The sequence below is a fragment of the Delphinapterus leucas genome, chromosome 16, assembly GCF_059928025.1.
Source record: "Delphinapterus leucas isolate spDelLeu-1000000601 "Yukka" chromosome 16, BTC_Dleu_Yukka2, whole genome shotgun sequence".
NCBI lineage: Eukaryota > Metazoa > Chordata > Mammalia > Artiodactyla > Monodontidae > Delphinapterus > Delphinapterus leucas.
This window is the reverse complement of record NC_143144.1, coordinates 61715135-61738790: the sequence shown is the minus strand read 5'-3', so window position 1 is coordinate 61738790 and position 23656 is coordinate 61715135. Positions and strand designations below refer to the sequence as shown.

The window sequence follows — 23656 nt, the reverse complement described above, 5'->3', positions numbered from 1 at the left end:
ATCTATATTTCTGCTTTTGTGCTAGGACCATATTGTCTTGATTACTGTGGCTTTGTAGTGTAGTCTGAAGTCAGGGAGTCTGATGCCTCCAGATCCATGTTTTTCCCTCAAGACCGCTTTGGCTATTTGGGGTCTTTTGTGTCTACATACAAATTTTAAGATTTTTTGTTCTAGTTCTGTGAAAAATGCCATTGGTAATTTGATAGGGATTGCATTGAATCTGTAGATTGCTTTGGGTAGTATAGTAATTTTCACAATATTGATTCTTCCAATCCAAGAACATGGTATATCTCTCCATCTGTTTGTATCATCTTTAATTTCTTTCATCAGTGTCTTATAGTTTTCTGCATAAAGGTCTTTTGTCTTCCTAGGTAGGTTTATTCCTAGGTATTTTATTCTTTTCGTTTCAGTGGTAAATGGGAGCGTTTCCTTAATTTCTCTTCAGATTTTTCATCATTAGTGTATAGGAATGCAAGAGGTTTCTGCACATTAATTTTGTATCCTGCTACTTTACCAAATTCGTTGATTAGCTCTAGTAGTTTTCTGGTGGCATCTTTAGGATCGTCTGTGTATAGTATGTCATCTGCAAGCAGTGACAGTTTTACTTCTTTTCCAGTTTGTATTCCTTTTATTTCTTTTTCTTCTCTGATCGCCGTGGCTAGGACTTCCAAAACTATGTTGAATAATAGTGGCGAGAGTGGACATCCTTGTCTTGTTCCTGATCTTAGAGGAAATGCTTTCAGTTTTTCACCATGGAGAATGATGTTTGCTGTGGGTTTGTTGTATATGGCCTTTATTATGTTGAGGTAGGTTCCCTCTATGCCCACTTTCTGGAGAGTTTTTATCATAAATGGTGTTGAATTTTGTCAAAAGCTTTTTCTGCACCTATTGAGATGATCGTATGGCTTTTATTCTTCAGTTTGTTAATATGGTGTATCACATTGATTGATTTGCATATATTGAAGAATCCTTGCATCCCTGGGATAAATCCCACTTGATATGGTGTATGATCCTTTTAGTGTGTTGTTGGATTCTGTTCGCTAGTATTTTGTTGAGGATTTTTGCATCTATATTCATCAGTGATATTGGTGTGTAATTTTCTTTTTTTGTAGTATCTTTGTCTGGTTCTGGTATCAGGGTGATGGTGGCCTCATAGAATGAGTTTGGGAGTGTTCCTTCCTCCGCAATTTTTGGAAGAGTTTGAGAAGGATGGGTGTTAGCTCTTCTGTAAGTGTTTGATAGAATTCACCTGTGAAGCCATCTGGTCCTGGAGTTCTGTTTGTTGGAAGATTTTTAATCACAGTTTCAATTTCATTACTTGTGATTGGTCTGTTCATATTTTCTATTTCTTCCTGGTTCAGTCTTGGAAGGTTATACCTTCTACAAATTTGTCAGTTTCTTTCAGGTTGTCCATTTTATTGGCATAGAGTTGCTTGTCATAGTCGCTTAGGATGCTTTGTATTTCTTTCGTGTCTGTTGTAACTTCTTCTGTTTCATTTCTAATTTTATTGATTTGAGTCCTCTCCCTCTTTTTCTTGATGAGTCTGGCTAATGGTTTATCAATTTTGTTTATCTTCTCAAAGAACTAGCTTTTAGTTTTATTGATCTTTGTTATTGTTTTCTTTGTTTCTATTTCATTTATTTCTGCTCTGGTCTTTATGATTTCTTTCCTTCTGCTAACTTTGGGTTTTGTTTGTTCTTCGTTCTCTGGTTCCTTTAGATGTAAGTTTAGATTGTTTATTTGAGATTTTTCTTGTTTCTTGAGGTAGGCTTGTATAACTATAAACTTCCCTCTTAGAAGTGCTTTTGCTGCATCCCATACATTTTGGATTGTCGTGTTTTCATTGTCATTTGTCTCTAGGTATTTTCTGATTTCCTCTTTGATTTCTTCAGTGATCTCTTGGTTATTTAGTAACGTATTGTTTAGCCTCCATGTGTTTGTGTTTTTTATGTTTTTTTTCCCTGTAATTGATTTCTAATCTCATAGCGTTGTGGTCAGAAAAGTGCTTGATATGATTTCAGTTTTCTTAAATTTACTGAGGCTTGATTTGTGACCCAAGATGTGATGTATCCTGGAGAATGTTCCATGCTCACTTGAGAAGAAAGTGTAATCTGCTGTTTTTGGATGGAATGTCCTATAAATATCAATTCAATCTATCTGGTCTATTGTGTCATTTAAAGCTTGTGTTTCCTTATTAATTTTCTGTTTGGATGATCTGTCCATTGGTGTAAGTGAGGTGTTAAAGTCCTCCAGTATTATTGTGTTACTGTCGATTTCCTCCTTTGTAGCTGTTAGCAGTTGCCTTATGTATTGAGGTGTTCCTATGTTGGGTGCATATATATTTATAATTGTTATATCTTCTTGGATTGATCCCTTGATCATTATGTAGTGTCCTTCCTTGTCTGTTGTAACATTCTTTATTTTAAAGTCTATTTTATCTGTTATGAGTATTGCTACTGCAGCTTTCTTTTGATTTCCATTTGCATGGTATATCTTTTTCCATCCCCTCACTTTCAGTCTGTATGTGTCCCTAGGTCTGAAGTGGGTCTCTTGTAGACAGCATATGTATGGGTCTTGTTTTTGTATCCATTTAGCGAGCCTGTGTCTTTTGGTTGGAGCATTTAATCCATTCACATTTAAGGTAATTATCAATATGTATGTTCCTGTTAACATTTTCTTAATTGTTTTGGGTTTGTTTTTGTAGGTCCTTTTCTTCTCTTGTGTTTCCTACTTAGAGAAGTTCCTTTAGCATTTGTTGTAGAGCTGGTTTGGTAATGCTGAATTCTCTTAGCTTTTGCTTGTCTGTAAAGCTTTTGATTTCTCCATTGAATCTGAATGAGATGTTTCAAGGATAGAGTAATCTTGGTTGTAGCTTCTTCCCTTTCATGACTTTAAATATGTCATGACACTCTCTTCTGGCTTGTAGAGTTTCTGCTGAGAAATCAGCTGTTAACCTTATGGGAGTTCCCTTGTATGTTATTTGTGGTTTTCCCTTGCTGCTTTCAATAATTTTTCTTTGTCTTTAATTTTTTCCAGTTTGCTTACTCTGTGTCTCGGCATGTTTCTCCTTGGATTTATCCTGTATGGGACTCTCTGCACTTCCTGGACTTGGGTGGCTATTTCCTTTTTTCGTGTTAGGGAAGTTTTCAACTATAATCTCTTCAACTATTTTCTCCGGTCCTTTCTCTCTCTCTTCTCCTTCTGGGACCCCTATAATGCAAATGTTGTTGCATTTAATGTTGTCCCAGGGTCTCTTAGGCTGTCTTCATTTTTTTTCATTCTTTTTTCTTTAGTCTGTTCCGCAGCAGTGAATTCCACCATTCTGTCTTGTAGGTCACTTATCCGTTCTTCTGCCTCAGTTATTCTGCTGTTGATTCCCTCTAGTGTATTTTTCATTTCAGTTATTGTATTTTTCATTTCTGTTTGTTCTTTAATTCTTCTAGGTCTTTGTTAAACATTTCTTGCATCTTCTCCATCTTTGCTTCCATTCTTTTTCCAAGGTCCTGGATCATCTTCACTATCATTATTCTGAATTCTTTTTCTGGAAGGTTGCCTATCTCCACTTCATTTAGTTGTATTTCTGGGGTTTTATCTTGTTCCTTCCTCTGGTACATAGCCCTCTGCCTTTTCATCTTGTCTGTCTTTCTGTGAACGTGGTGTTTGTTCCACCGGCTGAAAGATCGTAGTTCTTCTTGCTTCTGCTGTCTGTCCTCTCAATAATGCAGTTTTTAATTTCCATTTGCCACGAGCTGATTATAGTTTTTAAGTAGTTTTAGAATTGTGCCTGCTGATTACTGTATTAGATTGAACGTGGATAATTCTGGGTCTTAGCAGTGTTTTCTTATATTGATTTAAGGCTTTAATATTTTCTCTAAATCATTTTTCCTTTAAAAGTTTAAAAAGTAAGTATTTTCAATTCATTTGCCCGTTTTAATAGATTCAATTAAATGGCTGCTTCTAAATCTTAATGGCTACCTGAATCTTACGTGGCTGAGATACTTGGAAGTAGATAGTGCAGTTAGGAATCATTTGGTTTCAGACAGAAATCAGAAGTTTATACCTGTAGGATAGAAAGATCTGGGCCCTAGTAGAACTGTCTCTGCCTCTGTCCTGGGAAAGCCAGGAAAAGTGGAAATGCTGGTGTACTGGTAGTGCAAAAACGTTGCATAGGAACTCCAGGAAGTCTACAACAACTCATCATTACTCATCTGTTCTGGGATGGTTAAACTAGTTTATACAGATGAGTTCTTGTACGCAGACAAAAAAATAATTCCGATTCCATTCTTCTCTGTGTAGGAAAGCTAGGTCAGAATTAGGGAACATTTTAGTGCTTCAGTAAGCATTAATATTTTGAAGAAAATAGTTACTTGATATTGAATATTTTGAAAGTTAATTATTACATCAATAGTTGGTTTTTAAAGTAGGTTGGTGATATTTCCCTGATGGTAGGTCACTAGGTAGCATTTTTTCCAATTCATTAATGTTTACATTAAGAAAAAAGTTAATGTAAAAACAAATGTTGTAAATACTACTTGTACTAAAGAATAAAATTTTGGAAACATATCAAGAGAGAGTTCAAGATGAAAAATTAAAAACTGACTTCCAAAAGCAAAAAGGTTTGTATTCAAATCATTTAATTTATGATATACACAAACTTTTATCACTTTTACGTGAAAAACACACCTGCCTGCCAGCTGGTGTCACATTCTTAGAAGGATGCAAAGGATGAATCCTGAATCTCACAAAATGTGCTGGTTTTTGTACTCTGAGTTTAAAACATGGGTACTGCCTTTTCAAAATTCCAAGTCTTGTATTCTGCTTTTTCTGTTTGCTTGTTATGTTCATTGGGAACACCCATTTCTTCTACATTCTTGGTTCGGTTTGGTCAGAGGGGTTTTATGTTCTCTTACCATCCAGTATTTGTTGAACAACAGCTTCATGCAATATAAACTGTCCTTTCTTGTCAGTTTCATTTAATGCATATTTATATTTTACATAGTCCTTAGCTCAGTATGACCTAAATTAAGCACAGGAGCTGACAGGAAATCTCTGTCTTGGCAAGGTGGAATCTCCAGTCCATCCCACTGTAGGCAGTACCCATTTACCTTGTTTTAGGCCCCCATAAGTTTTCTATTTTGATCACTTAGTGGTACAAATCTACCAGAAAGAAAAATAAGCCATATTTATATTAGTAGCATACTTCAAGGAACCAAAACATTTATATTGAATATTTGTACATAATTTTAATAATCAAGATCAAAAAGAAATGTACACAAGTGATCTACTTTAAAAATGTAAATGTCTAGGAATCAGATACATTGTATATTTATGATACATTGGACCTAGGAACATAGTGAAGATGACAAAATATAAGCTTATAATGCTGTCTCCGAAATTTGTTCTAAGCAATGGAAAAGAAGTAAGCAGTTGGAGTCAGAGTTGGAAGAGCTGGGTTCAGGTTTTGTTGTGATCCTGGGGAGACCAGTTAGCCTCCCTGGGTGGTGGTTTCTTTAGCTATAAGATGATGAGATTAAAGAGGAAGATCTTTAAGGCTTCTTCTAGCTTTAAAAATTCTATGCTCAATAAATGTTTGTTGCTTTGAACTTAATAATTGCTAATTAATAATTGCTTACTTGGGAGTTTATGTTACACACTGCATATAAGAGTCTTTAATCAACTGATCCACAAGTGAAAACAAGCTGAGCATTTACTGAATAAACTCCCAGTCACTGGCCCAGCAGGTTGTGATTTCACCTTCTTGGCAGTTCTCTGGTGAATGTGTTTATATGAAGGAAACAAAGTATTCCATAACAAATTGATTTAACCCTATTAAGCAGAAACATCTGCTGGCTATGTAGCATTTCTAGATGTTAGGCTGCTGTTTTTTCTTAAACCCTGAAAGAGTAAAAACATTTCAGGTTCCCATTAAGATATGAAGACTCAGAATCAATCAGTGGGTACCAATGATCCCCTGCAGTGTGTGAGACGTGTTGCTAGATGTGCATGGGAATTAAAATATAAAACAGAGTGTTTATGTGTGTATGTATAAATAAAACACATAACACATGCATTTGGAAGAGATAAAATATAGAGGTGTTTTATACTTTCTGTTCAATTATTTGCTCAGTCTTTATATTCATGAAGTATACATTTGGTTGTGATGTAATGTATTTATCAGTGGAAACAAGGGCTAGAATTATGCAATGAAGAGAGATCATCTAGGAAACATCAAGTGTCCTAATTGTATTTAATATTTCACAGCCTGAGAGCACTTCTGACTCATTTAGAATGATACTTCCTGGAAGATTCTGGACAGGCTCTGTACCCTACATTCTTCATATAGTAGAGTGGAATCTGAAACAATAGAAAGAATAGAAAAAGCATCTTGAAGGGTTTGAATTCTTAAGTCATTTAAAACTTCCCCCCCTTTTTTTCTATTCCCCTATTTTCCCCTTTTTTTTTACTAAAATAGAATTTTAATAAAGTACACATACCATAAAATTTGCCATCTTAACTGTTTTTAAGTATACAGTTCAGTGGTATTAAATACACTCACATTGTTATGTAGTTATCACTACTGTCCATCCCCACAACTCTTTTCATTTTGTAAAATTGAAACCTTACACCTACTGAGCAATAACTTTCCATTCTCCTCTCACCCCAGTCCCTGGCAACTAATCACCATTATCTTTCTGTCTTGATGATTTTGGCCACCCTAAGTACCTCATATAAATGGAATCATACAGTATTGGTCTTCTTGTGACTGGCTTGTTTCACTTAGCATGATGTCTTCAAGGTTCATCCATGCTGTAGCATATTGCAGAATTTCCTTTTAATATAAAAAATTAGGTTCTTGAACTCTTGCAAGTGTTTGCTTTTGTTAATTAAAATTTTTAAATAGAAAGCATTTAAAAGAAATTTGTTTTAGTTTTCTAGTTAAGTCAATTTGTAGAATGTTCTATTTCAGGGCTTTTTATTAAAGACATTTATTGGGGTTGGTAATTTATCATTGGTTAAATTAGGCAGGCTGTGATTATCATTTATCATAACTGTACATTGTATGTGATGCTTTAGAATTCCCTTTCAGAAGAAGCTAAATATTTTTAATTAAGTAAATAAATATCTAACTTCTAGCTTTTTTTCTTGCTTAATATTGGTCTTCCAAGTTTCAATATGGAAATAATGGTCATGTGTCACTATTAAGAAACTGGCCTTCAGAATGTATGACTTGTTCTTCTTCCATTTCCTTATTACGGTTGTTGAGTCTTCTAGGCTGGAGCTAATCATCAGGCCAAACCCTTCTTTGGAATATATTTTGGTGTATGGTCAGAGACAGGCTGAGCTGCTCATATGTTACCGTCGCTTGAAGGAGGCAGGTTAGACACTTCCCTCTTGAATAGTATCCTGTTTAAAATCTGATAGTGATGAGCACAGATCACAGTTTGTATCTACCATATCCAGGAATGGAACAATTAGAATTTTCGTTTGCTCTCCCTGTTGACAGTGTCCAGGATGCTGAAGTCAGGTATTTGGTTTTATCCTTTTAAAGTTTCGATGATTACAGTACGAAAGAATTTTTGTAAGTGAATTTGCTCTTTCTTTATGAACACAGCTTATGAATTTATCAGTGGTTTTTATCATGTTGAACTGAAATTTGGTAAGTAATTGGGCTTGTGAATTTTTGGTTATCCAGTCTTTTGCCTTATTTTTTTTATTTTAATTTTTTTAAATTAATTTTTATTGGAGTATAGTTGCTTTACAATGTTGTGTTAGTTTCTACTGTACAGCAACAAAGTGAATCAGCTATATGTATACGTATATCGCCTCTTTTTCGGATTTCCTTCCCATTTAGGTCACCACAGAGTTCCCTGTGCTATACAGTAGGTTCTCATTAGTTATCTATTTTATACATAGTAGTGTATATATGTCAATCCCAATCTCCCAATTCATCCCACCCTCCCTTGCCTTATTTTGAAAGACACTGCAGTTACTTTGTCTTTAAAGTTCTTTATATATTTATCTGAAATTATTTTTTTAATTGAAATTTTGGCCTTCATACCAGTATTTATTTAAATCTGTTGAATAATAATTCTCCAATCAAAATAAGTTTATTATATATGTTTAAGTAACAAAAAGGAATTTGCATGCCTATATAAAATTATTTTTTAGTACCTATAGCGTGGCACATTAGTAGAAGTAGAAATGTTTTTCTTTTTTTAACCTCAAATTAAAAGTAGGTATCAGGTTTTATGCAAAGATTACAGGTTGATAAATTATAATTTTTTTGTCAACCACTTATGGATATCACATGAATGTCATTCAGTTTTTTAGTTGTGTCATCAATCAAGCCGAATTAACCTGCCATTTCAGTATGGTTTCAAATATTCAAATGGATAAATTGTTAACATTTCAGTAGCCATATTATAAATTGAAAATCACATGGAAATACAGGTCCTCAGGAATGCCAAGGAGCCATCCTTAAATAATGTACATACATCTTGTCAGAATAAGAAGAGTGAGGGGCTTCCCTGGTGGTGCAGTGGTTAAGAATCCGCCTGCCAATGCAGGGGACACGGGTTCAAGCCTTGGTCCGGGAAGATCCCACAGGCTGCGGAGCAGCTAAGCCCATGTGCCACAGCTGCTGAGCCTGGGCTCTAGAGTCTGCGTGCCACGACTACTGAAGCCCACGTGCCAAGAGCCCGTGCTCCGCAACAAGAGGAGCCATGGTAATGAGAAGCCCACACACTGCAGCGAAGAGTAGCCCCCACTCGCCACAACTAGAGAAAGCCCGTGCGCAGCAATGAAGACCAAACGCAGCCAAAAATAAATAAATAAAATAAATAAATTTTTTAAAAAAAGAATGTTTTAAAAAAAAAGTGAGCTAGAGTATCAGAACTGTACTAAATTTTTTTGTTAGTGTATCATTCTAATGCTTTGGTTAGAGTTTCATATTCCTAAGGAATGACAAATGGGGATTCAGGAATTGGTAAGATTTAAAATTTTTATTTATTTTGACCCAAAACATTTGATCGATGGAATACTCTTCAGCAATAAAAACGAATTAACTATTGATACACACAACTTTAATACAGGTCAGGTAAACTATGCTGAGTTAATAAGGCAAATCTCAAAAGGTTACTTACTGTATGATCCATGTCTATAACATTCCTGAAATGACAAAATTATGGAGATTGGGAAAAGAGTAGTGGTTGCCAGGGGTTAGGGATTGGCTTGGGTGGTGGGAGGTGGGTGTAGCTATAAAAAATTGTACAAGGAATCCTTGTGATGGAACCGTTTTGTATCTTGACTCGAGTGGTGATTACATGAGTCTACACACACACAAATGAGTGCATGTAAAACTGGTGAAATCTGGTTGGTGGATTGTGTCAAGGTCAGTTTCCTGGTTGTGATATTGTGATATTGTACTATGTTTATGCAAGATGTTCCCGCTGGGGGGAAACTGGGTGAAGAGTGTAGGGAATCTCTCTGTATTATTTCTTACTACTGCATGTGAATCTACAATTATCTCAACATAAAAAGTTGAATTTAAAAAATTCTCTCAGCGACATACCTTTTCTTACATCATAGGTATTGTCTGTTCTAGATACAAGTACGCTTTATAATGATCAGTGATACTACTTTATAGAATACAAATTCTCTAAACTTTATTGTTCAAAAGAAGATGCTGGATCCTAAAACATGCTCAATTTGTTTCTCTGCCACTGTTCCCTCTATGCTTCTTCCCAAAGCAGTATACCTAAGAGTAAAATAAAACAGGAAGAGCGGTGGTGGTGGCATCAAGGAAGAGAAAGAATAAATGATAGCAGATCTTTGATTTAATGAAATCCTGCAGTAAGAAACTCAGGCTGGGGAAATGTTAATCATATTTAGATAGTGTATTTCACCTTCAAGGATTCTTTGTGTGTGTGTTGCTTTGCTTTGCTTTGCTGCGCCACGCAGCCTGAGGGATCTCAGTTCCCTGACCAGGGATTGAACCTGGGCCATGGCAGTGACAGCCCCTAATCCTAACCACTCGGCCACCAGGGAACTCCCTCAAGGATTCTTTTGGATATGGCTTCTTTTATTCAGTGTAATGCCTGAGAGGTTCATCCATGTTTTTGTGTATATCAGTAATTTGTTCTTTTTATTACTATCTGGCATTCCATTGTATCATTATACCACAGTTTGTTTATTCATTTTCTGTTAATGGACCTTTGGGCTTTTTTCAGTTTTTAGCTACAGACTGAGAAAATATTTGTAAATCACATATCTGATAAAGAACTTGTATTCAGAATAAATGAAGAACTTTTAAAATTCAATAATATGAAAACAACCCAATGAAGAAATGGGCAAAAGACTGACATGTCACTTACAGAGGATATATGGATGGCATACACGCATATTTGTAACATCACTAGCCATTAGGGAATACAAATTAAAACCACATTGTATATGCCTATTACAGTGGCTGAAATAAAAAATACTGGAGATAGCAAGTGCTGTCAAGGATGTGGAGCAATTGGAGCTCTGATACATTGCTGCAGCTACTCTGCCAAACAGTTTGGTAATTTCTTGTAAAGTTAGAGACCCTTAGCCAATGACCCAGAGATCTTACTCCTAGATACTTGCCCTAGGTAAAGGAAAACTTTATGCTCACATAGAAAACTGTACATGAATAATGTTTATAGTATATCAGTCTATAATTGCCTCAAACAAGGGACAACCCAAATATCCTTTAGTGGATGAATGCATAAATAAAATGCAGTACATCCACACAATGAAATATAACTCGGAAAAAGGAACACTATTGAATATACAATTCAGTGGGGTTTAGTATATCGAGAGTTATGTAACCATCACCACTATCTAATTCCAGAACATTTTCTTCACTCCAAAAAGAAACCCCACACTCATTATTAGTTACTCCCCATTCCCTTCTCTCCTCAATCCCTGACAGCCACTGATCTACTTTCTGTCTCTATGGAATTGCCTATTCTGGACATTTCATATAAATTGAATGATAAAATATGTGGCTTTTTTTCTTTCTATCTCTTTCACTTAATGTTTTCAGGGTTCATCCATATTGTATCATGAGCCAATACTTAATTCCTTTAATGGCTGAATAATATTACATTGTCTGAATATACCACATTTTGTTTATCTGTTCATCTGTTGCTTAATATTTGGATTGTTTCCACATTTTGACTGGTATGAGTAATGCTCCTTCAAACATTTGTGTATACATTTTGTGTGGATATGTTTTCAGTGTTGGGGATTATATATCTAGCAGTAGAATTTGCTGGGTCATATGGTAACTTTAACTTACTGAAGCATTATCAAACTGTTTTCCAGTGCAAATGCATCTTTTTCATTCCCTTCAGCAATGTTTGTGGCTTCCAATTTCTCTACACCCTTCAAAATAACACTTGTTATTGTTAGTTGGTTTTAAAAATTACTATAGCCATCCTAGTGTGTGTGTGGTGGTATCTCATTGTGATTTTGATGTGCATTTCCCTTATGATTAATGATGTTGAGCATCTTTTTATGCTCTTATTGGCCATTTGTATATCTTCTTTCGAGAAATATCTCTTCAGATCCTTTGCCCATTTCTTGAGTTTTTTTTTTTATTATTGAGTTGTATAAGTTCTTCATGTTTTCTAGATACTAAACCTTTGTCTGGTATATGATTTTCAGACATTTTCTCCCATTCTGTGGGTTGTCTTTTCACCTTCTTGGTTATGTCATTTGAAGGACAAATGTTTTTTAATACTGATGAAGTCCAATTTATCTATGGTTTTTGTTGCTTGTGCTTTTGTCATCATGTTTAAGAAATCATTGCTTAACCTACGGTCACAAAGATTTACACCTATATTTTCCTTTAAGAGTTTTATAGTTTTATGTTTTATATTTAGGTTTTGGATACATTTTGAGTTAATTTTTGTATATGGTGCAAGATAGGGGTTTAAATTCATTCTTTTGCACGTGAATATCCAGTTATCTTAACTCTGCTGAAAGAGTATTGTTTCCACATTAAATTATCTGGTACTCTTGTCAGAAATCAGTTAGCCATAGATATATGTTTCTTTCTGGCCTCCCCATTGTATTCCATTGGTCTATTTGTCCTCATGTCAGTACTACACAGTCTTAATTGCTACAGTTTTGTATTAAGTTTTGAAATTGTGATGTAAGTCCTACAGTTAGTTTTTCCTTCCTTTTCAAAATTGTTTTGACTATTCTGGGGACCTTCTATATACATAAGAATTTTAGGATCAGCTTGTCAATTTCTGTGAAAAAGCCAACTGGGATTTCGATAGGGAGTGCATTGACTCTATATATCAGTTTGAGGAGTATCATCATCTCAACAATATCAAGTGTTCCGATTGATGTACAAGGGATGTCTTTACATTTGTTTAGACCTTCTTTAATCACTTTCAACAGTTTTTGTAGTTATCAGTATATAAGTCTTAACACTACTTTTGTTCAGTTCATTTCTAATTAGTCTATGATTTTTGGTGCTATAGTAAATGGAATTGTTTTCTTAATTTTATTTTTGGATTGTACATTGCTAGTTTATGGAAATACAACTGGTTTTTGCATATTGATCTTATATCCTGCAACTTTGCCAGATTTATTAGCTCTAATTGTGTGTGTGTGTGTGTGTGTGTGTGTGTGTGTGTATTCTTTAGGGATTTCTATATATAAGATCATGTCATCTGCAAATAAGGATAGTTTTACTTCTTCTCCAGTTTGGAAACCCCTTTTCTTGCCTGATTGCCTTGACTAGAATGTCCAGTACCGTGCTAAATAAAACTCATGAGAGTGGACATCCTTTTCTTTTGCCTCATCTTAGGAAAAAAGGTTGCAGTCTTTTTTTTTTTTTTTTTGGCTGCGTTGTGTCTTTGTTGCTGCGCGCGGCCTTTGTCTAATTGCAGCGAGCGGGGGCTACTCTTCGTTGCAGTGCACGGGCTTCTCGTTGTGGTGCCTTCTCTTGTTGTGGAGCACGGGCTGTAGGCACGCGGGCTTCATTAGTTGCAACACGCAGGCTCAGTAGTTGTGGCTCACGGGCTCTAGAGCACAGGCTCAGTAGTTCTGGCACGTGGGCTCAGTAGTTGTGGCTCACGGGCTCTAGAGCACAGGCTCAGTAGTTGAGGTGCATGGGCTTAGTTGCTCCACGGCGTGTGGGATCTTCCCGAACCAGGGATTGAACCTGTGTCCCCTGCATTGGCAGGTGGATTCTTAACCACTGTGCCACCAGGGAAGTCCCAAGTTTGCAGTCTTTAATGATTAAGTTTGATGGTAGCTGCAGGGTTTTCATAGCTGCCCTTTATCAGGTTGAGGAAGTTCTTTTCTTTACTTTTTAAAATTTTTATTGGAGTATAGTTGCTTTACAATGTTGTGTTAGTTTCTACTGTACAGCAAAGTGAGTCAGCTATACATATACATATATCCCCCCTTTTTTGGATTTCCTTCCCATTTAGGTCACCAGAGTGCTGAGTAGAGTTCCCTGTGCTATACAGTAGGTTCTCATTAGTTATCTGTTTTATACATAGTATCAATAGGCTATATATGTCAACCCCAATCTCCCAGTTCATCCCACCCCCTCTCCCCCCTTGGTATCCATATGTTTGTTCTCTGTTTCTGCTTTGTAAATAAGATCGTCTATACCAATTTTTTCAGATTCCACATATATGCATTAATATATGATATTTTTCTCTTTCTGACTTACTTCACAGTGTATGACAGTCTCTAGGTCCATCCTCATCTCTACAAATGACCCAATTTCATACCTTTTTATAGCTGAGTAATATTCCATTGTATATACATACTACATCTTCTTTATCCATTCAGCTGTTGATGGGCATTTAGGTTGTTTCCATGTGAGGAAGTTCTTTTCTATCCCTCATTTGAGGTCCCTCTCTATTCCTAGTTTGCAGAACCAAGGAAATAGAGGGCTGACTGCAGAGTTATATGTGGATTTTCGACTCTGTGGGGTTTGGTGCCCCAACACCCTCCTTTTTCAAGGGTCAACTATATTATTACATATAATAGTAACATGCTCTCAAAAGTCAGAAGTATGCAAAAGGCCTATCAGAAATGTCACTCTCACTAATATTCCTCCCAAAATTGGTAGGTAATAAACTTTGGATTTCTTTTTATTTATCATGCTTGGGAGTCATTGGAGTTTTTGATTCCATGCTTGTGTTTAAGTGGTTTATAAATTCTCAGCCATTATCTTTTCATGTTTTGTCCTTGCTCTATTCTCTTTCTCCTCTCCTACTGAACTCTAATAAGCATATGTTAGACTTTGGCACTGTGTTCCTCTCTTCTCATATCCTTTCTTTCGTATTTTCCATCCTGTTTTCTCTCCATGTTACATTCTGGAAGGTTTTTCCTGACCTACCTTCCAGTTCACTAATTCTCTTTTTGGTTGGGTCTGACCTGAATCTGTTCATCACAGTTTTTTTTAACATCTTTATTGGAGTATAATTGCTTTACATTGTTGTGTTAGTTTCTGCTGTATAACAAAGTGAATCAGCTATACGTATACATGTATCCCCATATCCCCTCCCTCTTGCGTCTCCCTCCCTCCCTCCCTATCCCACCCCTCTAGGTGGTCACAACGCACCGAGCTGATCTCTCTGTGCTATGCAGCTGCTTCCCACTAGCTACCTGTTTTATTTTATTTTTTTTTAATTTTTATTTTTAAAATTAATTTAATTTATTTTTATTTTTGGCTGCATTGGGTCTTCGTTGCTGTGCGCGGGCTTTCTCTGGTTGCCGCAAGTGGGGGTTACTCTTCGTTGCAGTGTGCTGGCTTCTCATTGTGGTGGCTTGTCTTGTTGGGAGCACAGGCTCTAGGTGCACAGGCTCAGTAGTTGTGGTGCATGGGCTTAGTTGCTCCGCAGCATGTGGGATCTTCCCGGACCAGGGCTCGAACCCATGTCCCCTGCATTGGCAAGCAGATTCTTTTCTTTTTTTTTTGCGGTACGTGGTTCTCTCACTGTTGTGGCCTCTCCCGTTGCGGAGCACAGGCTCCGGACGCGCAGGCTCAGCAGCCATGGCTCACGGGCCCAGCCGCTCCGCAGCATGTGGGATCTTCCCAGACCGGGGCACGAACCCGTGTCCTCTGCATCGGCAGGCGGACTCTCAACCACTGCGCCACCAGGGAAGCCCTACCTGACTCTTTTTGAATTATGGTTTTCTCAGGGTATATGCCCAGTAGTGGGGTTGCTGGGTCATATGGTAGTTCTATTTTTAATTTTTTAAGGAACCTCCATACTGTTCTCCATAGTGGCTGTATCAATTTACATTCCCACCAACAGTGCAAGAGGGTTCCCTTTTCTCCACACCCTCTCCAGCATTTATTGTTTGTAGATTTTTTGTATTCATCACATTTTTAATTTTAGTTTTTATTATTTTTTAGTTTCTTCAGAATTTCATTTTGGAATCTTTTTTCAGATATGACCTGTTACTTTTTGTATTTCCAGTTATATATTAAACATTTAAGTCTTAATAACTTGGTTTAAGAATCAAAAACACCTGAAGTTTCCTGGCTCTATTTCCAACCACTTCCTTTTCAAAGCTTTTTAAAAGAGAATTGTAATTGTTACTCTTCCCATTAGGAAGACAAACCATCTCTGAATGTAACTACCATAGATCCAAGAAATGGAGAGTAATACAATCATCAATCCCAAATTTTAATCTCTTATTTTTTTAAAGTGTTTGAAATTATTTAGGTAATACACAAATTCTTATTGTGCAATATCCAGAAATACAGAAATATGTAGAGTAAAATATGAACATTCCCCTTCATTTACCCTTTCACCCCCCAGTCCTCTTTGTCATAGATGAACACTGTCAGTAGTTTGGAGATCATTCTACTAGTCCCCTTTCAATACATTTAAACACACATGCACACGTGTGCACTTTAATACAGCCTCCTAATCTTTCTAGACTCTGGCCTGTTCTTTTCATTCCTGATGGTGCTAGTACAGGCTCTGGTCATCACTGTTGTGGTTTACAAAAGTAACCCCCGTTAGGTCTCCCTGCCTTTAGCCTTGTCCTCTTCAGATGTGTTTTGTTAATCCTGTTTATCACTCTGCTTAAGACCTTTAGTGGCATCACATCCAGCATGCTATGGGATAAATTCTAAGCCCATTAATATAGCATTGAAGGCCCTGTGAGGACTGATCCTTTCCTTTGCACTTTCATCTTGAGCAGCTCCCTTCCTCAAACTCTGTATTCCATCAACTCTGAATTGAATCTAGGTTTTTTCCACACATCATAATGTCTGTGTCACTCTGCTTTTCATTCATAGTTTCTCTTCTGTTGGAATGTTCTCCACCCCCTTTTCCTCTTAGTCTGATTAACACCTGCTAATCTTTTTAGTGTGGTGGTTAGGAACCTGGGCCTTGGGTTAACATTTTGGATTATTTTGTTTAATTTCTTTAGAATCACAGTATTTAACTGCTGTAAACTTTGTTTTGTCATCTATGAAATTGGAATAATTTCTACCTCATAGAGTTATTTGAAGATTAAATGAGATAATAAATATATAAATTGCTTAGCACAGTGTCAGTTTAACAACAACAAGTTGGGCATCCTGTCTTTCAGTTGAGACTGAGGAGAATATAGATGCACCTCTCTGTTGTGCATATCTCTAATACTACAATTACACACGACTTTTTCACAGATTTTGAGTGGGTCTCCTCCATTAGACTTGGAACTCCTTAAAATCAAGGACTGTCATGTTTGTTTCTGTATTACTGGTACCAGGCACTGGCACGTAGATATTTAGTAAATATTTCTTAAATATATGAGTTTGAAATAGCTAGACAGTGCAGTCTCTTTTGCACAGGAAGCTCATATAAGTGTGCATACCCTCCGTTCAAGTGAGATTTTTGTTTTCCTTTCTCTTTACAAGTAGTAAAGTCTTAAAATAGTAATTACATTTATTTCCACCACACTGAGCTGTGATGCCACAAGCTGGAAATACAGGGAAGCCATGGGAAGTTGGCACTCTCAGGGATTAGATCATTTTTCCATATTCAGTTTGTATTCTTGTATTTGTGGAATTTGGTTTGAGGATAGTGAAAGTTCTTATTCATGTATAATTTGAGAATTGGATTTTTAAAATGTATTTCTCAAGGGATATTTTGGTGAGATAATGCTTGACAGTCGAATTGCTTTCCCTGTACCCCAACCCCCCAAGTTACAGTAGTTCTTTGAGTGCTTACCAATGACAGACAACAACGCTACCAGATGTTATCTGTCTTCTATAGATGAAAAATCTCAGGCTTAGGTTAATTAACTTATTCAGCCAGAAAGCTGAATTCAAACCTAGTTGCTCTGGTGCTCGTTCTGTTTCCATTATACCATACTGTTTTTCTAAATACACTGAAAATAATTTTAGTTTGAATTTATAGTATTTAGTAGTGCTTTTAGTTACTTGGTGACTATTTAAACATTTTAGTAACTAATAGAAACCTTTATGGTAAGATATTTAGATACTATTTAAAGATAAAGTTTTTTAAAGTTAAAATTTAAATTCAACTAGTATTTCTTTAAGGTATATATATTTTATTTTTAATTTGAATCATCAATAGATGGATTTATTTGCCATATCAGTGTTCTTAGACGTTAGCACACACTTGTTTATTTCTTCCCATGTTGCATAATCCCTATGCATTATATTGGTCAGGAGGCAGGAATGTTGCAGATGTTTTTCTTTTGAGCTTCAGCTTGCTCTAAGATTTGGAATTAACTTTTAGAATGTTCTGGGTATATCCCCCACATGCCAAAGATCTGTAAATTTCTTTTCACATGGGCTGAAATTTTCAGACGTTTGGGTAAAATACATGTGAACACAGATGTTTTCCTTAAAAGCAGTTAATGATCAGAAAAGAGACCACAGTGTGGAAATACTTTAGGTTCCTCCTGTAATATGATCGGCACATAAATACTTCCTTCTCTTGTAGTTCACATTGTTCATTTTCTAAGGGGAGGAAATAACTAAACTGATAATTAAAACATAGTATTATGTTGGTTTTTTGTTTGTTTGTTTTTTTCTCCCAGAGTAAACTAAATGATTTGGACTGACTAGGGCTGCTCCGTTCTGTGAAACTCACATTGTTTGCGTACTGTTGGCGGGCCTCATTAGGGGGTAAATTTGCTTTTTCTGTGTGTTTGCCAGTAACGATTCCTGTCTCTTACGGGAACTTACCATTTGGATTGTCTCCTTCCTAAACTGGCCAGTCTTACACAGTTCAGACCATTAGTTATTTTTCCTGCTCTCCAATTTTTTCCTATTATTCTTTGGTTTTCAAGTATTTAAAGCTGAGGATATTGGTCTCTGGGATATTGCCTGGTTAGGGTTCGGCATCATGCCCAAATTTGTTGGGCCTCTCAGGGCCTGAGTTCTCTGTGCTTTAACAAATGAGCTACAGTTCTCTAGAGATCAGTGAAGCTTGTTTGTTGATCCTGTATTCTCTTCCAGAGGAAGTAGATCTTTGAGAATGTCTAAGGAAGGGTAAGTGAGTTTATTATTCTTTTCTCCTCATTTTTCTCAGTGAAGAGATGTTCTAGTCATCTGAGTGAATTGGGAGATTAATAAGCAGTGCTACCAGTCTGAGAGTGGAGATGGGGGGGTGAGAGATTGAAAGAAATTCAGCTGAAAGTTTACATTGTTAGTGTTTCACATGTAATCTGCTGTAAAGTTACTGTTGCTATTTTGAAAGACTGCATTGAGGATGGATGATCTTAATAGAAATTTAGTGAGATATAAGCACCCTGTTTACCCTGTGGTAAACTCATTTTGTTTTTCAGTAGAAAGTGTTTTTGAAGATTGGAAGCAAGCAGTAGTATCTTACCAAAGAATTTTACATAGAAATGAGTGAAGTTTAAAAATTCAAATGCATTTTAAAATAATTTGTACCTTTAGAAAGTGGTGTGAAAGATTGAAAAGCAGCCAGTGATTTTGTTTTCTTTCTGGGCAGTGTAGACAAAAAATAATTTCAAGTGGAATCCCCTATTCCTCTTTATTTTGCAATATAAAATAGTTCTGTGTTAGGTTTTTTTATTGTCTTTATATTATTTTCTCTTATGTTTCAGAGTCTGAATTATTATTGATATTCTTTTTGTGACCACTATAATAGGTGACATGTCAGTTAATAGCTGCATACTGTTAATTCTCCCATTTCTAGCCTTCAAGCATAACTAGACCTGGTTAATTTTAGAGAGACATTCCCTTTGATCACATAGGACATAGATTCCCTCAAAAATAAGTCTTTAAGAATACAGTGCAATTTAAATTTTTATTTTCTTGAAGCTCTTAATTTTTTTCTAATAGAAATTTTGAAATAGTTTCATAGCCTCGTGTTTAGAATTTATTTTAATCTAATCATGTATTGATTATGAGCAGAATAAAATTGGCCCATTTTACTGCTATTTTAAAACCTCATTATTGGGTAAAGAGAACAGCCATGGGTATAAATAATTCTGTATTATTTTTAGACCTCTCATGACATCACTAGAATTTTAAGGTTTCTTTAAATGTGAAAATTATGAGAGGACTGCCTCTTCAGGTTTGTATGTTTTCTTTCCTTCCAGCACTGGCTACAAATTTGCAGTTTTTGTTAAACAATTTTTATGATAAGTATTATCATGGATGCTGGTAATATTTGTCAGGCTTGTACAAGTGGTTGTTTATAAAGCTGGTTTATAGATTTAAGAAGAACTATATTTCTAGATGCAGTCAAAATTAGTACTACTTTCTCCCCTATGGTAAAACATATGCTAGAATTGGTTATTTAGAAAGGGCTCTGTATAAGTCAGAGGACACCATAAGGCCTGAGATATTCTTTTAGATTTATTTCTAGGGGCCCATGGAGCAGTTCTTGTACTGCCTGAATAGGTAATGAACAAGTGCATTTGAAATGCATGGATCATATATATGAAACGAGTTAGCTTTTATTTTCCTTTGCTACCTTTAGAAATAAATGGATAAATCTTCTACTTTGGGATGAAAAGAATTCGTATATTCAGAACTTTGGTATGCGTGATATTTTGATATCTATAAAATATTTCCCTAATAGTAATGGGAAAGGATTGTTAGTAGAGTTAAATCATCAAAAATTATACTTGAGCCTTATGTAAGCCTATGGTAATCAAGATAGTGTGGTATTAGTGTAAGGATAGATATATATAGATCATGAAACCTAACAGGGAATTTGTAGACCCACACATATATAGTCAATTGATTTTCGGTAATGAGGCTATGGTAATTCAATGGCAAAAGGTTAGTCTTTGTAACAGATGTGCTGAAACAACTAAACATTCATATAGAAAAAAATGAACCTCAACCTTTGCCTCAACCGTATATAAAAAATACCACAAAAAGGATCATAGACCTAAATATAAAAGTTAAAAGTAAAGTGTAGGTGAAAATGTTTGTGAATTAGGTAAAGACTTCTCAGAAAAAATACATAAAAAAATTAAAACGTGGAAGACAAAATTGATAAATTGAGCTTCATCAAAATTTTTTTAAAACCCTCTGCATTTTGAAAGACAACGTTAGGAAAATGAAAGGGCAAGCCATAGACTGGGAGAAAATATTCTCAATACATATGTATCTGATAGAGGACTTACTTTATCCAAAATATATGAAGAATTCTTATAACACAATAATGAGACAAGCCAGTTTATAAATGGTTCTTCACACAAAAAGACATGGCCAATAAGCACTTGAAAAGATGCTCTACATTATTAGTCATTAGGGAAATACAGGTTAAAACTACAGTGATATATCACTGCAGACCCACTAGAATGACTAAAATTAAAAACACTGACATGTGGAGCAACTGGAATTCTCACACATTTTGCATGAGAATGCAGAATAAAAAAACATTTTGGCAATGTCTTTTAAAGTTAAACATATACTTACTAATGAACTAATGAGTCCACTTCTAGGTATTTACTCCAAGAGAAATGAAAGCGTATACCCACACAGATTTGTACATGAGTGTTCATAGCATCATTATTTACAATAGCCAAAAACTGGGAACAACTCTAAATATGCATTAACTGAATGGGTAAACAAATTGTGGTATATCCATGCAATGGAATACTACTCAGGAATAAAAGAACAAATTTTTTTAAAAACAAATTTATTTATTTCTGTCTGTCTGTCTGTCTGTCTTTGCTGCTGCGCACGGGCTCTCTGCAGTTGGGGAGAGCGGGGGCCACTTTTTGCTGCAGTGTGTGAGCCTCTCATTGTAGTGGCTTCTCTTGTTGTAGAGCACGGGCTCCAGGCACGCGGGCCGCAGCATTCATGGCTCACGGGCTCAACAGTTGTAGCCCGTGGGCTCCAGAGCGCAGGCTCAGCAGCTGTGGTGCGCATGGGCCGAGCTGCTCTGTGGCATGCGGGATCCCCCTGGACCAGGGCTCGAACCCGTGTCCCCTGCATTGGCAGGTGGACTCCCAACCACTGTGCCACCAGGGAAGTCAGAGCTAATTTTTGATACATCTAACAACATGAATGAGCCTCAGAAGTATTGTGCTAAGAAAAATGACCAGACACAGACTACATGGTGTTTGATTCCATTTATCTGAAAGCTCTAGTGACAGAAAGCATAGATCAGCGGTAGCCTGGGGCCATGGGTTGGGGCGGGTATTGCAGAAGGACATGAGGGAATATTTTGGATTGATTGGGGTAGTTGTTACATGAGTGTATACAATTGCCAAAACTCACCAAACTTCGCACTTAAGATGGGTGAATTTCACTTTAAGTAAATTATACCTCAATAAAGTATATACCTCAACTTGTTTATTTAAAATTCTGTAAATAAAACAGTTATTGTTTATGTATATTCAGGGGAATATATTTGGGAAGATACAGGTGCTCTAGGATGTGTAATGCAAGGAAAAATGCATTCTCCTTTCAGTGTCATGATCGAACTCTAGTCTTCTAAAGCTGTTAGAAAGCCTTTTATTACTAGAGTTATTGTCCTTTAAATGAGAGGCCAGAATCAGTTTTGGCATTTGCTTTTATTTTAAATTCTAGATTTTGACCTCTCTTTTCCATTATAGGTACAGTCAGTACACTTGTTAATTTGGCCTAATGATAACATGGATAAACATATTTTCTTCTCTAATTTTTATCCCACAGAATTCAACCTTAATATTTTGCTGCATTTTATAAATTATCTTCTATACACTGGTTTTTATTTTTAAAAATTGGGGAGAAAAAGCAAAAAGGAATTTAGGGGGAAATAGGAAAAAAAGATTGGAAAAACCTGTTTTTAATTCAACTGAGATTTTAGAACAGTAAATTTATTTTCAGAAGTACTGACATTGTTTCTGGTTTCTCCCTTAATTTATGTATTCTTCATTTGTTAGTCCTCTTTTTTATTCCCCACCATTCTGCTCTCATTACTGCAGTTTCTTCATTTGAGATTGAAGGTGAAGGGAATTTTAATGTCTATTTCTTAAAGAGAATCTCCTTAAAGTATGCTTTGAAGTCTTTGGGGGAAAGATAGCATGATCACTACTCTTAGTCTTTTATCGCTTTTAAGATACACATTTTTTTTTTCACATTTAGACATCTCTGAATTTGGGCTACATCTAGCAATATACCACCTAGAATTAAGTTGATTTCTTCTGGAAAAGATTTTATTTCTCTCAGTCACTTAGGGGCAATGTTAACCACCCTAGTAGTGTAAATTCAGACCACAAACCTACCTGACTTAATTGTTCAAATTCTCAGGGGGAGGATTTTCCCCTTCCTTGGACTCACTGTCAAGGCTGAGATGTACAAATGTCCTTATATGCTTTATCTTTGTTGCAGATTTATTTCTCCTTTTTCCTTGTATTATGGGTATTGCCCTTTGATAATCCTAGCTTTATGAGGCTGACTTTTCTTGGGCATCCCTCCCATCCACCCCCCTTGCCCTTTGCTAGTGACATATAATATGGGTGAGTTTTACAATTGATGGCATCTTAAATTTTAATCATCTTTAATTTTGTTCTGTGCATGCCTCCACATTCTCTTCTTTTCACTGGAACTTATTTATATTGAGTATTTGAGAAAAAATATTATAATTCACGTATTATTTTAGAAATGATAATATGCTTGTTCAGACTTTGAAAGTACAGGGTACTATTCTCATGATATAATCTGATAAACAAAATGTATTCCCCCTGAGGATGATCCTCAGAGAAAATATTCAGACAAATTAGTAAGAAGTTATTGGCTGCAAATTTGTGAAGACAAAAACTTATGCTTAAATGACTTTTGTTTTTATAATGTAGTCTAAAATTTCTTGTTGTGTCTGTATATCCATGGTATTTAAACTTTGAATTTTTAAGAATCCATTTCATAAATTAGAAAGTTTTTATCTTTCTTTTTAAATTTATTTATTTATTTATTTATTTTTGGCTGTGTTGGGTCTTCGTTTCTGTGCGAGGGCTTTCTCTAGTTGTGGCAAGTGGGGGCCACTCTTCATCGCGGTGCGCGGGCCTCTCACTATCGCGGCCTCTCTTGTTGCGGAGCACAGGCTCCAGACGCGCAGGCTCAGTAGTTGTGGCTCACGGGCCTAGTTGCTCCGCAGCATGTGGGATCCTCCCAGACCAGGGCTCGAACCCGTATCCCCTGCATTG

The 23656-nt window shown here is 36.1% G+C and overlaps 1 protein-coding gene across 15 annotated transcripts in view; it reads left to right on the top strand.

Moving 5' to 3' along the window:
- NT5C2 (5'-nucleotidase, cytosolic II) overlaps positions 1-23656 on the top strand; it is a 164963-nt gene that overhangs the window by 74961 nt on the left and 66346 nt on the right. For 6 of the 15 annotated variants that reach the window (XR_016388000.1, XR_016387999.1, XR_016387997.1 and 3 more), the window contains exon 1: positions 7238-7526. The exons of 3 other annotated variants lie outside the window; for them this stretch is intronic. Coding sequence is in view for 7 of the 12 variants with exons in the window: in XM_030759372.2 (XP_030615232.2) it covers positions 7426-7526 (101 nt within the window). In the remaining 5 variants the exon portion in view is untranslated. Of the gene's footprint in view, positions 1-7225; positions 7527-23656 lie in introns of those variants that run through there. 6 more of the 15 variants (XM_089897318.1, XM_089897315.1, XM_089897320.1 and 3 more) reach the window with 5 other exon arrangements.